The sequence below is a fragment of the Penicillium digitatum genome, chromosome 2, assembly GCF_016767815.1.
Source record: "Penicillium digitatum chromosome 2, complete sequence".
NCBI classification, from domain to species: domain Eukaryota; kingdom Fungi; phylum Ascomycota; class Eurotiomycetes; order Eurotiales; family Aspergillaceae; genus Penicillium; species Penicillium digitatum.
The window spans coordinates 2,966,624-2,982,310 of NC_089385.1; the positions used below are offsets into that span (position 1 = coordinate 2,966,624).

Genomic DNA, 15,687 nt, shown 5'->3' on the forward strand with positions numbered 1-15,687 from the left:
GAGGACACAGTTACCGTTGAGCTATCGGGGCTCGTGGCTTGATCTTTGTTCTGACTCTAGGCCGCGAGCATCATCCAAATCACCACACTCGGTCAAAACCGTTGTCGCAAGAAGATTTTTGTTGAGATCTTTGCCGAGCCGACCAGCGACCAGAGCTTGTACGAGGGATGTCGAGTTTACCGCACGCTAATTTTGATGCGACGGGGGTGGAGTGGCACACCGTTGAAAGATGTGGGAGGGAAGAGGGGGGGGAAAGCCCACACAATTTAGAACAACAAACACCGAGGACCTTCGGACGAATCAGTGAGCTCCTAGTAAGATTGGCCACCTGGGCACACACGCGCGTAGAGATGCAACTAACCACAACAAAGTGCTCGGGAACTGCAGGACCTTTGGAATCGGCCTGAATGGTATGGATAAAGGAAAGGCAAGATCACAAAGGGAAAACAAAAAGGACAGCTAAGTAAAAGAAACAAAGGAAAGGAAAAAGGAAAGGGAGCGTAGGGAGTGATTGGATAGGTCGAGCTAAGGTGACTCGGCGGGGGAGAAAAGGGAAGAGAAGAACAAGACTGAGTGAACGTGCTGTTGTGTTATTGCCAATTGGCGCCGGTGTTTGAGATTCACGATCGATCATCACCCCAGACGGGGAGAGGCATATCTGCGATACTAGGCTACATTCTTGGATCTAAATTAGGACATTTGAATTGACTATAAAACTGTAAAAAAACAATATGAAGTGCTGATTCGACAGGTTCCTGCGTGTATTTGCTGCGATTTTCCCTATCAAACGCGGTCCCTAAGGGAGGAGGTGGTTTGGCATGTTTGCATCTGCGAGCTTAGTCATTTCTCAATAGGCCCATTTGATATCGAATCTTGCACATGCGCGCATCTTTACAACCTCAAGAGCTCGCCCAATTGCTTAAAAATTGACAGCTACTCTTCCGCCACACCCAGCACACAAAATGGGCGAAGAAACAGAAATTGCAAACGCCGTGCCCCAAGTCGCTTTCAAGAAGCGCTCCAAGGGCAAAGCCAACTTTCGCAAGAAGCCCGCAACGCCACCTCCTGCTTCTGACTCTGACTCCGACTTTGTATCATCCGATGATGACGAAGGGCGACGAATTAAGAGGCGTCGCAGGAATGTAGCTGTCGCCGCATCATCCACGTCAAATGCGACAAGGAATCAGCGCCCAGAAAACGGACCCATCACTGCGGTTCCCGCCCCATTGACCTCGAGCAACGATGCCACAAAGGCTTCTAACTGGTATGATGAGAACCTGAGCGAGAAGAATCTACTGGGTACAACCCGGGAAAAACCAACATCCTCTGCCTCCCAGCCAGACGGAACCTACAAGGGCGCCGCCAACTATCAATCTTTCATCCAGAAGAACCCCGATGCACCGGGGAAATTTGGTCCCCTTAAAGCTGCGACCAACGTTAGAACTATCACGGTGACAGATTTTGCCCCCGATGTGTGTAAAGATTGGAAACAAACTGGCTACGTGAGTTATGCCCTCGCCTCCATCTATCTATCATGAATCGGGACTTACTCCTTCTTTAAAAAACTAGTGTGGCTTTGGAGATAGCTGTAAATATCTCCATTCTCGGGAGGCATACAAGGCAGGATGGGAGCTTGACCGTGACTGGGAAGTCAACACCAAGGGCAAGCAATTAAGCGGGCGAGTGGTTTCACAACGAAAAGGCGCGGGGAAAATCGCCGAAGAAGAGGATGATGACGACGAGGATGAATTGCTAGAGAGCATTCCTTTCGCCTGTATCATCTGCTTGAAACCTTATCAAGAACCTATCATCACCAAATGTGGGCACTATTTCTGTGAAGCCTGTGCCCTGCAGCGGTATCGGAAAACCCCGTCGTGTGCTGCCTGCGGCGAGGGAACTGGGGGTGTCTTCAACGTCGCAAAGAAGTTGAAGACCTTGCTGAACAAGAAACGGGAACGTGCGCGCAAGATCCGAGAGGAGGCAATTGCAAATGGGGAAGATGTCAGTGATCTAGAAGAGGGTGACGATCGTGATTAGAGGGGAAAGATCTCCGTGTAGCATAATATAAACCAAGGAAGCAGCTGGACTGCAATCCTTGTCCTTGGGAAATTGGATCAGAACTTCTCTATTTACTTAAGTATCTCCAAGTACCTTGACTTTGAGTACTTCACATTTGTTCTACGCCCGAGACTGGGATAGCATGCAAACCAGTTGATCCGAATCCTATAGTGTAATATCCAAAAAGAGAATCAGCATCCTGTTTTGGGGCCCAATCTCTTGTGGCAAAAGTGGATGTGGCAATATGTAGGGAGCAAGTAGCCTTCTACTTTGGGCTTATGTACTCTCCGTGCCAGGGGCGTGATCATTCACCGCAACAAGCTATGGAGACTTCCTCTCAATCCGCTCGACAAACACACTAATCTAAGCCAGGAGTCAATTGCGAGATCGCAGAGATCATATGAACCAGGAAATCATATCGAGCACACGGCCAAGCATTCCATGCAGTCAACATCTCATTGCGGCTCTCTCTAGAAGGCGGTTGTGCAACATATGACGCGCAACCATTAAAATGCGGTCTTCTGAATGGCTGACTTGGATATTCTCCCCACTTGAGTTAATCAACACTCGCCCCGTACGGAGTGTGCCTGTTTCTGCAATCTAATCACTTGCACTTGACTTACATCGAACCTCTGATCTCATGTCAGAAACGTATCATGCAGTTGATCCATCTGCCTGATTCTATCACAGTCAAACGTGATTCAACAATCCACACGTAGGACCCTGAAATATTTTCAGCCTATGAAATCATCAAGCGTGCCAAGGAAATGCGAACTGTTTCCTACCCACAAGTAGGCTGTGCATTGACAAAAAAGGATCACGGCACTACTCCGTAAAGGCTATTCTAAACGATTTAAAACTTGCAACCAACCGAGACAACCCCCACTTAGATACGAGTCCGAATAATAGTCTGGTGGACAACGGAGTACGGACTCCGTACATGCCATCCCCATTGCAGTGTCACTTACCCTCTTTAAGAAAAGTGTTAGATTAGCAGTCAACACCTCGTGCCATTTCCTACAACATTAGGAGAAAACACGCGTGTGGCCGTTGCAGTAAATCATACCTGGGCTTAAGTATTCGGAGCGATCTCTCCCGTACTCCCAACGGATTCATAAAAGGCCATAGTTTGAATTGGTAGGGAGTAGTCCATCCCTACGCCTTGATCTCGTCCATCAATCGACGTTAAAAAAAAAAGGGGGCGTGCCCCCTAAGCCAAGCTTTTTCCTTTTCCTCCAAAAATCAAAGCATCAAAGCCCCCAAACTCCCCCCCCCCCCTTCTTCTTCGCATCAAAACATTTGAACCAAGGGCGCTCCGTTCCCCCCCCCTGAGGCAACGCCCCAGTGGCCAATGATATGAACATGACGGGTTCGAGTCCAGAAGCTCTTTTCGCTTCGATTTTATTTTTAACATTCCCAGTTTCCACTTTGTACGGGGTAATCCTTCATTTTTTTTATTTAATTTTTTTTTGATCCTTACCTCGTCTCTCTTTCCATATTATTTCCACACCTTCATTTTGCATTTTCACCTTTCTCGTTCTCTTCAGGGGGAGAGGATTTTGATAAGTTTGGAACACTTACTCTCCTTTTCCACATCACTGTCACTATTATACATCGGAAACATTATAAATATCAATGACTTTCTTGTGAATCCTCTACCTTGAGTTCACACCTACGGGTATCTCTCCACAAAGTCCCCCGGATTTTGATACCACTTCATTCACGATGAAAGGGGGACTCCGTCTCGCGGGGCTCGGCGTCTCATGTCTCATTCTTTTCTCGTTATATTTACTCGAGGCACATCTACAAGACATTTGCAATCAATATCGCGCTGGCGCATACGTGATTAATTGGTTAGATCGCACTGACACCCCCCTAAGTCCACATGGCGAGATTACACCGGGTGATAAGGTGATTGTGATGGCCAAGCTGGAAGAAGAGCCTACCGAATGGGTGGAACAAGAGCTTCCCGAGTGAGTGCATTTGGATCTCGCACATTCCATGGTGCATCATTAACTGGCTTGCTTTCTCTCAAAAATAGTTGGCAACGAGCAATCTACACCGTCAACCCCTCGCCCGAGACACAACTCAATCCCGACGTTCTGACGACCCAATTCAACAAAGGCCATGAGTCTATGGCCTACCTCACGTATGTAATCGATAACTACTACAACCTTCCCTCAACCATCGTCTTTCTCCATGCCCACCGTTCAGGTTTCCTCATGGCCTGGCATGTCGATGCACCACTCCACGACAACGTTATAGCCATGCGCAACCTCCGACTCGATTTCGTCCAGCAAAATGGCTACGTGAATCTTCGTTGTAATTGGAATCCAGGCTGCAAAAATACCCATCGCTCCAATAGTCATGTCACCGAGGAGGTTTGGTTGGACATATTCGACGGCACGAGTACGCCTCCCTTGAATACGTCCTCCTCCACGGAGCAGGAATTTGCAGGCCAGACGTATCTTCGCAAGCCTGCCGAGATTGGCGCCGCATGCTGCGCACAATTTGCTCTCTCGCGAGATCAGGTACGGAAGCGACCGCTGGAAGATTACATCAAATTCCGGCAATGGATTATCGATACGGAACTTAGCGACGCTTCGTCGGGGAGGGTGATGGAGTTTTTGTGGCATATCATTTTTGGTATGGAAGGGGTATAGTAAGTGATGGTCGATTACATTTTCGTGGTGTTGAGCTAACCGTCTTTCGTAGTTGCCCCAATGAAGAATTATGTTATTGTCAGGTCTACGGACAGTGTTGATTCCGCTCTCGGGGGGAGCATTCGTTCCCATATCCAGCGACACCTCCCAGGCTAGCATCTACACATCGTGGGAAGGATGGGACAGTTTCGTCTCCCTTGCACACACGCGTTTCGTCGTTCTGCGCAAATGATTACTGCGATAGGATAAACGCCTGGAACTCGGTCACCCGTTTCGTTGCATAACACTTGGAGTCTTCGGGGGTCCTTCTTTTGTTTTAAATTTTAAATTGCGTTCAAGCGCTGAGGACAACGTTTCTCACAGACATCCTCCATCACTTTTTGTCGATGGATTTCTGGACAATCAGAGAATGCGAAATGCACATTCTTGCCATTGTCTTTCTCACTATCCACGCATCCATCTCTTTACCATTCCCATTGCTACATGTTCAACCACAATTGTCAAAAGCGACTCCTTTTTCGAGCAACTTTCAGCTGGCTCAAGCATCTGATCATTCAAACGGGATGTTGTTTGGATTCTATCAACAAACTCCTACCAATACGGAGACAGCTCCTGATTACTAGAGACAGTTCAAATGCACTGCTTCAGATACCTAATCATCATTGGCACATCACCAAGACAAGTAACACCAATGTACTCATCAGGCCTGACTACCACCAGTGCGCCCTGTCCCGGGTTTGACACCATAGATACTATACGCACTATCCAAAGCCGACCCATCATAGAAGAAAAATTGAGGAGGGAAGGAGAAACAGACAGGAGCGGAAGGAACAGAGAGGAGGGCAGCTCTGGGCTTTTTCAAGACTTGGGCTTGGCGTACCTATGTCGACGGAGTGCTACAGGTATTGTACAGCATCGGATGAAGAAAAATGATTCATTCAAAATGGCTGAGACCATATATGGAAACAGGAAATTAGGATACACTCGTAACTCATTATTCGGGCCCCAACCCACAACCCCGGATCACAAACCAAGATGATCTCAAGCAAACTTCAAACCACATTTAAAACTTTTTCTCAAAGTACTGCTCAACTCGGTCTATGAGATCTGCTTTCTTCCCTGCTGTAGCCCGGCCATGTGAATGCAAGAATTCCTTCAGCACGACCACCGTAAGCTGAACACGAGTATTAGTTAGGTCAATTGCCTGAGATACTTTGAATACTCACCTTGGAAACAGTGCCCTTCTCATAACATTTTTTCACTTCATGTTCCACTCCAGAGGCGCTGTCTTCAACCTTCACCCGCTTTGATGGGTGCTCACCAGCAGGCTCGCTCTTCGCATCTCGCTTTACCAGCGTAGAAGTGGCTACTGAGCTTCCAAACATCTCAGAGGCTTGCAATTTAAGTTCCTCGGCCCATTTGAGAATGTAATCGCCAGCGCGCTGTGATAGAACATCCATTTGGTCAGTATACTTCTACAATTTCCAAGACCATGGAAGTGACTAACCTTGTGAATCTGTCGGTACTTGGGCACGGTCTTGTCATCCGGTGATTCTGGGAAATCTTCATCCAAGGCAATAGCCTGTAGAATACGATAATGCCATTGAAGCGCTGTGAAATTTGTCAGCATCGTTTTCAGAAAATCGCAGAGATCGAGGCTCACAAGGATTCGGATATTTTGAAGGCTCATATACGGCCTTAGGGAGCTGCAACTGGCGAACGACATCTCGCATGGCGTCATTCAGTGCGTCTCCAGCCCGGTTGACGGTGCTCTCTGGATTTTGGCGTACGTCATCCGCGAATGGAAGAGGGATAATCCACATCCCAGGCGGAATTTTCTGGACACCATTCTCGTCGATCTTTTCAGCCCCGGCAATCATAGCAGCTAGGACTGGTGAGGCGTTTTTGCGGGGGATGAACCAGACCAAAGCCAATTTCTCGGAATCGAGGAGTTTCTGCTGCAATGCAGAAAAAACCCGCGTTGAGCCAATGTAGTTCTCTTCGGAGGGATATATGAACGAGGGGTGTTTGACGTTGGCCCAAATCGGAAGGGCTGACAGTGACTTGAACCCAATGATACGGATCACAGGATCGCCGAAGCTCCTTAGAGCCTGTTGTTCTTCGATGGTGAATGAAATTTGCTCACCGCCAAACTTGTATGCCTTTTGAATATCAGCCTTTTCGATCTCCTGTCCTGTATCGTCGGACATAAGAGTCGTGACACCTTTAGCAATCTGCGCGGTCTCGCCGCCTTGCCAGACGAAGCAACTCCTGGCAGGCTCTTGCTTTTTGAGGAGCAAATATCCATTAACAGATATCGTAAAGTCGGGTCCGATCTCAAGTGGTACATTTGAAAACAGCGACCGGCGGGGGACAGATCTCGAGTTGATGCTGCACAACAGACAGTTGAGCAATGAGAGTCCGTCACCTTTAGCCGTCGATGCATTTGTATCCGGCTGTAGGTATGCCGGGGCATCTCCATCACTGGGCGATGTTTTGTAGATAATGTCCTACCAACCGTAAGTATACTCTTCTACAACCAAGGTTAAAAGCCTACATCGTAGAATTTCGAAGTGTCAAATTCGTGGTCTGGTTGAGAGATGGGAAACAACTCGATATTGACACCAAGATCGTACAAGTCCCTTGCACGAACTGTTGCGGCAGACCGCATTCCCTTATTGTCTGCGTGGGGATTATCGTTGTCGGTCACGACAAACAGTCGTCGAGATGAAAAGTTTGGGGCCTTCGAGGTGAAGATTTGGTTGGCGCAGAATAACATATTGGCCATGGAGACTGGCTCCTTGGATGGTTCCAAGACCTGTCGCACGTCATCATCAGCACCTGCTGGAGATGCGAGGGACCGCAGATGCTTGACTTCCTGGGCTGATGGAACATCAAGATCTGTGTACAGATAACAGTGAGGATACGAAAGATTTCCGCGGTCTTCCTCATTTTCATCATAAAACTTGGAAGATTTCGTTCCATAAAGCAAAACTCCAATCATGTCACGAGGGTTGGAGATGATGCGCTGTTGCATCAGGTGGTATGCACACTTCAAGGCCGCAGACGCGGGTGATTCAGCGCTATGTTTCTTAGGATCAGGCGATGGACGAGGCGTGAGCATCGAACTGCTGATATCGATGGCAAATAACACCGCATCTTTGACTGATTTGAAACTCTATGTAGGCAACCGTCAGCAGTCGGTAACTATATCTCCCAACTTTTGATCCTCACGGTCTCATCGAGCTCTTCGTCCTCGTAACTCTCCTCCTCGAGCGTGTAGCTATCTTCGGCCATAACTATAAAACAGAAATCCTGGGAAGATTGGAAAGATTGAAAGCTTGTAAATCAATCAAGTCCAAAATGTTATTGAGACGCGCTCTTTGACGCGGGCAACACGAAAGTCAGGTGACGCTGATGCCTGAAGCTGCTGACCTTCTCCGATGCTGATTGGTTCACGTCTGGTGGCCGATGGGAGCTACATGGGGCAAATCAAAACCGGTTTCAACAAGTCCGGGGTCCAATTTGGACACACGTTTGAAATTCTCTTTTGCTCACTAATAACTGTATATGTTATTTAGGAGGTTGCTTTTTTACACTTTTTCTATCTACTTAATCCAAATATGGCGTTCCGCAGCCCTTTTGCGATCTCCCGACAGTTATTGACTGGGACTACGTCTCTTGGAGGGAGGTCGGCAATTGGCAGTCGATTGAAATGCAGCCAACGAGGTCTCGCGACAGTGGCACCGCCAGTCACCCAAGATGCGACAGGCTCAAAGGGCCCGACGGCTATGGTTTTTATGAACATGGGTGGACCTTCCACAACGGACGAGGTGGAGGACTTTTTGAGCAGACTATTTGTACGCGTCATGATACACTACAATGGCCACGTTGGATTGAGATGCTAACCTGTGGGTTACAGGCCGACGGTGATTTGATCCCCCTAGGACGGCTCCAATCGTATATCGGCCCCCTCATCGCACGCCGAAGAACCCCGAAGATCCAAAAGCAGTACGCAAGCATCGGCGGCGGGTCGCCCATTCGGAAATGGTCCGAGCACCAGTGCGCCGAAATGTGTAAGCTCTTGGACAAGATCTCCCCGGAGACTGCGCCGCACAAGCCTTACGTTGCCTTCCGCTACGCTGCCCCGTTGACCGAGACCATGTATGAGCAGCTTTTCGCCGACGGATTTGGCAATGGGAAGGGCGGACGTGCTGTCGCATTTACACAATACCCGCAGTACTCCTGTTCGACGACCGGCAGTTCCCTCAATGAATTGTGGAAGTGGCGGAATCGTCTCGAGGGAAAGCGTGCAAATGGAGGGTCCGAGCCGGCTGGCGCAATCCAATGGAGTGTCATTGACCGTTGGCCCTCTCATTCTGGTCTTGTGGAGGCTTTCGCACAAAACATCGAGGCTCAGCTCAAGACGTACCCGGAGGAGAAGCGAGACAAGGTCGTGTTGCTCTTCTCGGCCCACAGTTTGCCTATGAGCGTTGTCAACCGCGGTAGGGTGATGTTCCGTGGCTAGACACCAGAATCGCACTAATTACTCTTTCACACAGGTGATCCCTACCCTGCCGAAGTTGCAGCGACTGTTCATGCCGTAATGCAACGACTCAAGTTCAAAAACCCCTACCGTCTGTGCTGGCAATCCCAGGTGGGACCTAGTGCGTGGCTCGGGGCACAGACCAGTGATACTGTCCAAGAGTATGTGAAACGAGGACAGACTGACTTGATCTTGGTTCCCATTGCGTTTACAAGTGACCACATTGAGACCCTCTACGAGCTGGACCAGGAAGTCATCCATGAAGCCAATAGCCCGGGTGTCAAGCGCGCAGAGAGCTTGAACGGAAGCCCAGTTTTCATCCAGGCTCTTGCCGATATTGCTCGCGACCACTTGCAAAAGGGAGAATTGTGTTCTCGCCAGATGACACTGCGTTGCCAGGGCTGCACCAGCGAGCGGTGCTTGGGCCAGAAGAAATTCTTTGCAGGCCAGGAGCACGCTTCCATGGTTATATAAGCTGACTAAGCTCGGGTTTATATGTCCGGATTAGGAGAGTTCAGCCTTCGATGTATGTATACGGCATTAGAAGGCATTGGAGGCGTTGTTAGAGTACAATATCGTGGCTTAATGTACTGCATTATATATCCCCAATTTTATGCAAGATAATAGGGTATCTGTGATATATTGGAAAGGATAAACCGTCAGAATGACACCTTAACATAACTAAGCACCCAACTCTGTGCGGAGATTCCGGAGCTAACGACTGCCAATGATGACATCCCGATAAGAATTCAGGAAACCTAACCGCAGAAACATAGCCCCCTCTTTCATTAGAGAATGATGTGTCCGTGGCTTTAAATATTACAAATCAATGGTGCAATAATCTTGGAAAATCCCGGGACTATCCACAATGTCTCCAACCTCACCATGGAGAACGAAGAACTCTTTGCAGGGGATGATGTCCCGCCGATGCACCCCCAAGAGACCCGCCGCGTTGAAGATGTGAATGAAAACACGCCTCTCATTCTTGAAACCGATGGGCTATTGCATCGACAGCCTGTAAACCTTACGGATGATCGGCCGAAATGGAGGAGACCGAGTGTGAGTGAGGTTTGCGACATATGCGTCAGGAACAACTGTCTAACATGCAAACATGACAGATTTGGTGGCTGCTCCCATTCGGTCTTCTTTTTACACTGGGCTTTGGTGGAATGGCTGTGCCCAAGATCAATTTAACCTTGTCGCTCATCTGTCGAGACTATCTTGCTGAGAAGACCACCCAAGAACCCGGGTTCACCTATCTACCTGTTATATTTGGCGAGCACAACCCCCAGTGCCAGTTCCCACAAATTCAGTCATTGGTTGCCCAGTTCCAGCTCTATCTGAATCTCATTGCGGGTATTCTGTCAGCATTGGTGAGTCCTCGGTTCGGACACTTATCTGATCGTTACGGGAGGACCAAGATGATCGCGCTGGGCGCGATGGGCGCGGTGCTCAATGAGATAATCACTGTCATTGTGGCTAAATGGCCAGACCGGGTCTCGGTTAATATGCTTCTACTTGGAGCCGTTATGGATGGACTCGGTGGATCATTTACAACTGCGCAGGCTTTGATCCATTCATATGTTTCTGACTGTACGCCAGCCGAAAAGCGAAGCGTGGCATTTGGTCTATTCCATGGTGCTCTGTTCTTTGGAGTTGCAGCTGGGCCTGGCGGTGCGGCATTTTTGATCAAGCATGGGGGCACACTTGTAGTCTTCTACATTGCGCTTGCATTCCATGCAACTTTCTGTCTATCAATCTTCCTCATTGTGCCTGAATCTTTGTCCAAGGATCGACAGCTCGCGGCCCGCGAGAAGCATCGCATAAATAACGTGAATGCTGACTCTCCTAAATGGTGCTCTTGGCGTGTCTGGAACCCAATGAATCTGATCACCCCACTTGCAATTCTGATGCCCGCCGTTGGAAAACCAAGTCTCTTGTTCCCCAACCGCCGCGGTGCCAGTCCGGCTCTACGCCGGAATATTATGCTGTTGGCTGCCATCGACACTGCTGTCTTTGGCGTTGCCCTGGGCACAGTACAGGTTATTATCATCTACGCCGCATACATGTTCAACTGGGGCAGTGTGGAGTCCAGTCTGTTTGTAGCGATCATCAATGTGGTGCGAGTGCTCAATCTATTTCTGGTGCTTCCGCTTGTATCCATGTTCTTCCGCACTCCGTCCAAGGAAGACGGAACCATTCGCGGCTCAGACACGCTGGATATTGTTCTGATCCGCATATCTATAATATTCGATGTGCTGGGCTACATTGGCTATGCTCTGTCCAAAACTCCAGCAGTCATGATAATGTCTGGCATTGTCGCCTCCCTAGGTGGCATGGGATCTGCAATCCTGCAGTCATCTCTGACGAAGCATGTGCCCCATGAACGTATTGGACAGATGCTCGGTGCCACTGGTCTTTTGCATGCTCTTGCTCGAATTGTTGCGCCTTCTGTCTTTAACTTAATTTACAGTTTGACTGTTGCAACATTACCCCAGACAGTATTTGTGGCACTTGCGGCCGTTTTTGGTGGAGCATTCCTCCTGAGTCTGCTCATCAGATCGAATGGTAAGTTTTTTTTTGACCTCCTACTAGAAGCATACTTATTATTGTGCCAGTGACCCTAGAGCCTGCTACCGATCAAAGGGCGGAAGAAGATGCCGACGAGCACGACCAGCCTTTGCTATGATGGACCGGTGGATGGTTCTTCGAAATAATACACTGCATTGCTTATTTGACATGTCTGCTCCATTGGCGTCTTTTCTAGTTTGAACTCCTCTAGAAGATTGTGATAGAAAGGGGATTTTTTTCTACTTTAGGGAACTGTTTTGCAGGTATTGGGGTACTATCAAGGTAGACACAAAACATTTCAAGACACATCGGTAAGACACACACATCTTGATAGTAGCTGTGTGAAGAGCTAAGTGCGGCTCGAACTTATTCGACATCTACCTTACCCTTTTCCACATCTTTTCCAACAAATGTTCAAAGACTTGTGGTTTGGGGACAGGAAGCTATGGAAGATGTATCCGGTTAGATCCAAAGGTCGTATGACCAGGCCAGCCTCCGGTGGGCGGCACCAGCCCAACGCGCAAGTTGATTTGCACCGGAAAAAAGAAGTTGCTCCGAACTTACCCTACGCTCTCAGCTTCGATTGCCTGGACACACCTAATCTTGGATCATATCTGGCGGTCGACGTTATTTAAGTTCAATTTGTTTCAATCATCTCCTCATTTCGGAAAATTGATGCGAGGCCGCTCATGCATGACTGGTGAACTCGCGCGCAACCCGCGCTTAGCATCTTCAACATGCTTGCCCGCGCCGCAAAATCCGGCTCAATAATACCCTCTCCAAATGCCCTCCGAGTGCTCCGCCAATTGGCCCTGGCCGGCTCAACGGTTGGCGGATTCTGCACCGTTGCAGCCCTCACATACGAAGCCCACCGCCGGGTCCGCATCGCCGAGAAAATCATCGAGAACAAACGAACACTACACACCACTGCCCCAAATTATGATGCAACATCTGCTGCTAAAAGACTCAAAGTGATGGTTGAGGCGGCGGAAGCGGGTGAATTCATGGGCATTGAATCCCTCAAGGCGAGGAATCGGAACGTACCTGATGGGCCAGATGAGCCAGGGTTCGAGACAGAAAAATATGATCCAAAGCCCAAGCCTAAACCCCTGGTCAGCTTGGAAAAACACCATGCTCGATCAAAGCGATCACTCTTTGGGACCCACCCACTTGCACAATCCAACTACACGGGAAACATCGATCCTCCAAGCTTAGCCCAGAACGCTGAAATTCTGGCTCGTGAGAAACAGCAGGGTGAGCTCGCACGAGAATCTGGCAAGCTGCCCTTTGACGCCGAAATCCGCAGGTTGTTAAATCAAGAACGGGAAATCACTGCTGCAAATTTGTTCTTAGCCTATACTCGGCAAACACCCAGCATTTCTTGGGAACGCAGAGAGCTTGCATGTATTATTTTTACTGCAAATTGCATGAAAGGGAACCTGTTCGTTGCTCGAACGTTGTTCAATCGCATGGACAAAGTCAGTGTCGTCTCGGGGGAGATGTGGGCTACACTGATGCATCTGCTTGCAAAAGAGGGCCACATCGACTCTGTCGGCGTTATATATGATAAATTCAAAACCAGCTTTGTTGTTCCAAACCATCTGTTGGAGGTTATCCTCCGATGTCTGATCGAGTCCAAACGGTTGGACTCCGCCAAATACCTCTTCTTCCAGCGCTTCGAGGATGACCGCGACTGTGGCCTGTGTGGTGCTTATCTTGATGGATTATGGAGGAAAACTAGGAGCATGGAATTGCTGTCTTCCCAACTTGGCCTCATTCTCAAACGTCTCGAATCACTCGATCGGAAACCAACTGAGAAACTTTTCAACCCAATGGTCAAGGCCATGGTTGAAACTGGTCGAGCCGAGGAAGCCGAAGCTATGGTCAAGGCGATGTCAACACGTTATGGGACTGAACCTGGATGCCGGACCATTGGCTTGATTATCTATAACAGAGCACTTAACTGTGAATGGGACAGGGTCATGGATGGCATGCATGCGATGCACGAGCACGGATACACCCAATCGAAGAAAGATTTCACTATGATTTTCGACCGGGTCTTCTTGGAATACTATCCTACCCACACGGGCCAGCAAATCCTCGACTTCGTCATCTCTTGTATCAACGATTTTGACATACAACCCGACAAGGTACTCCATCGACACATTCTCGAAGCAATCATTGAAAAGGGCAACGAGGAGATGATCACAACCATTATGGACATGGCCCACGATCAGAATTGGAATACCGGCATCGACGATCGGTTCATCAAATCACTCGTGAAGAGCCGAAAACTCGCAATGACCGACAACCCTGTGGGAATCTGGCGACTAAAGCAAGCCGCAAAGAATCGACAAGATCACTTAACTTCTTCCCGACGCATTCTTGGGACTAGTTCTGAAACTTGGGCAGTACGAGGAGATAAAATAGCCCCTATTCACATTCCCGCCGAGGAATCTTTCCCTCGAACGGTGAGCGAGATGGTAGCCTCCAAAACTGCCAGTCTATATGTTCCACTCCACAAGCGGATGGAGCACTTTATCAACATGGGCAGACACACCGATGCTCTGGCAATCTACAATCACGCGACCACTGGAGGTTACGTTGTCAGACCACTTCATTTGAAGCTGGCTGTGATCGCCGCGATTCTCAGCTGCAAAAAGACAGGCTTGATAAACGCGCGACGTCTGATTACATCCGAATGGGACTACTGGAAGAATGTTCCCTCTCTCCGTTACAGCAAGCGGTTCACTTCGTGGATTCCCATATTCTTCCAACGGGTCATGGAAGTGGATCCAGAAGCCATTGGGTATGGAGGCTTGATCAAGATGGCCATATTTGAATATTATGACATTTGCGCCAACACCAATGGTCTTTTGGTGAAGCACTTCTGCGCGACTTCCACTAGCCGTTACCTCGTTGGAGGTGGAGCGCCAGAACTTGCCGTCGATCTTCTCACAACCATCTACCAATCTCGGTGGCGGCTCTCTCATGGATTCGACCAGGTACTACTGAAGATGCTATTGCGCGCGTTTGCCAAGGTCCACAACTTGAAGGGAGTCTGGTGGTGCATAATGACAGTCCTCTCGCGGAGTGAGCCCATCAACCAAGACTTTGTTGTGGAAGCCACCTCTCAGTTGAGTTCGTTGGAAATTGTGATCAGATCCTCCGGCTCCTACGATGCCGCGGGACAAGTTTTGGTACTCCGGCAAATCGTGGGGGCACTGGAGGCCAAGTTTGAAGGTGATTCGCACTGGTCAGCCATCAACGTGCATCCAGAGTTGAAAAGGTCGAAGCGTTCCAAGCCATTCAAACTCACCGAGCCAAAACATTTACTTCCCACCACAGACCTAGGGGAACTCATCATGAACTTTGATGAAGAGTGGGAGTTGGATCTGTTGCTCAGGCGCAAGCAGTTCGATGCCCCTGATCATACAAAGTGGTGGTCTGAGTCCAATGTCTCAAATTTGCACACTGTCCCTTCGGAGGATCCCGAATACCCGTGGAACAATCCAGCGAATTGGGGTGCGCATTATGTGCCCGAGAAGTACTCGTCTGACTATCACCTTGAGTTTTCACCTGGAGGGGATTACGCGGAGTATATGGAGTATGAGGATTATCAGGGGCATCGGGTGTCTCAGTGAATATGTTTAATATAAATAGTTCTATGTACAATAGCCATCTTCAATAGGTTAGATGTTGATATACCTGTACAATCCACGGATGTTGTATATCCATATCAGTCCACTTTAAAGATAAACGGCGTGATGTCCCCTTCTGCGTAGAATTGAGAAGGCGGAGAGAGGTGACCATTTCACATGTCACGCCACCCCCTTCTCTCCGCCAAAG

The 15,687-nt window shown here is 48.9% G+C and overlaps 7 protein-coding genes across 7 annotated transcripts; 5 read left to right on the top strand and 2 right to left on the bottom strand.

Moving 5' to 3' along the window:
• Positions 1-21: 21 nt before the first annotated feature.
• Pdw03_7088 (uncharacterized protein) lies at positions 22-656 on the bottom strand (the record flags this gene model as incomplete). Its single annotated transcript, XM_066101554.1, has 4 exons — positions 22-186; positions 281-289; positions 362-390; positions 638-656. 4 exons carry the CDS (start codon positions 654-656, stop codon positions 22-24), a joined length of 222 nt encoding a protein of 73 aa, XP_065956637.1.
• Positions 657-962: 306 nt separating this feature from the next.
• On the top strand, positions 963-2,037 carry Pdw03_7089 (Pre-mRNA-splicing factor cwc24; the record flags this gene model as incomplete). The annotated part of the gene is made up of 2 exons (XM_014678765.1): positions 963-1,502; positions 1,570-2,037. 2 exons carry the CDS (start codon positions 963-965, stop codon positions 2,035-2,037), a joined length of 1,008 nt encoding a protein of 335 aa, XP_014534251.1.
• A 1,746-nt stretch (positions 2,038-3,783) lies between these two features.
• Pdw03_7090 (Mitochondrial carrier protein) lies at positions 3,784-4,822 on the top strand (the record flags this gene model as incomplete). The annotated part of the gene is made up of 3 exons (XM_014678764.2): positions 3,784-4,031; positions 4,100-4,720; positions 4,774-4,822. 3 exons carry the CDS (start codon positions 3,784-3,786, stop codon positions 4,820-4,822), a joined length of 918 nt encoding a protein of 305 aa, XP_014534250.2.
• Positions 4,823-5,784: 962 nt separating this feature from the next.
• Positions 5,785-8,018, bottom strand: Pdw03_7091 (Ku seventy; the record flags this gene model as incomplete). The annotated part of the gene is made up of 8 exons (XM_066101555.1): positions 5,785-5,895; positions 5,948-6,163; positions 6,229-6,332; positions 6,385-6,824; positions 6,868-6,883; positions 6,946-7,231; positions 7,279-7,899; positions 7,956-8,018. The coding sequence occupies 8 exons, from the start codon at positions 8,016-8,018 to the stop codon at positions 5,785-5,787; spliced, it is 1,857 nt and encodes a 618-aa protein (XP_065956638.1).
• Positions 8,019-8,344: 326 nt separating this feature from the next.
• Positions 8,345-9,741, top strand: Pdw03_7092 (Ferrochelatase; the record flags this gene model as incomplete). The annotated part of the gene is made up of 3 exons (XM_014678762.1): positions 8,345-8,581; positions 8,644-9,226; positions 9,284-9,741. The coding sequence occupies 3 exons, from the start codon at positions 8,345-8,347 to the stop codon at positions 9,739-9,741; spliced, it is 1,278 nt and encodes a 425-aa protein (XP_014534248.1).
• Positions 9,742-10,152: 411 nt separating this feature from the next.
• On the top strand, positions 10,153-11,956 carry Pdw03_7093 (Tetracycline-efflux transporter, putative; the record flags this gene model as incomplete). The annotated part of the gene is made up of 3 exons (XM_014678761.1): positions 10,153-10,326; positions 10,386-11,835; positions 11,886-11,956. The coding sequence occupies 3 exons, from the start codon at positions 10,153-10,155 to the stop codon at positions 11,954-11,956; spliced, it is 1,695 nt and encodes a 564-aa protein (XP_014534247.1).
• Positions 11,957-12,575: 619 nt separating this feature from the next.
• Positions 12,576-15,482, top strand: Pdw03_7094 (Pentatricopeptide repeat protein; the record flags this gene model as incomplete). The annotated part of the gene is made up of 1 exon (XM_014678760.1): positions 12,576-15,482. The coding sequence occupies one exon, from the start codon at positions 12,576-12,578 to the stop codon at positions 15,480-15,482; it is 2,907 nt and encodes a 968-aa protein (XP_014534246.1).
• Between the last annotated feature and the right edge of the window lie 205 nt (positions 15,483-15,687).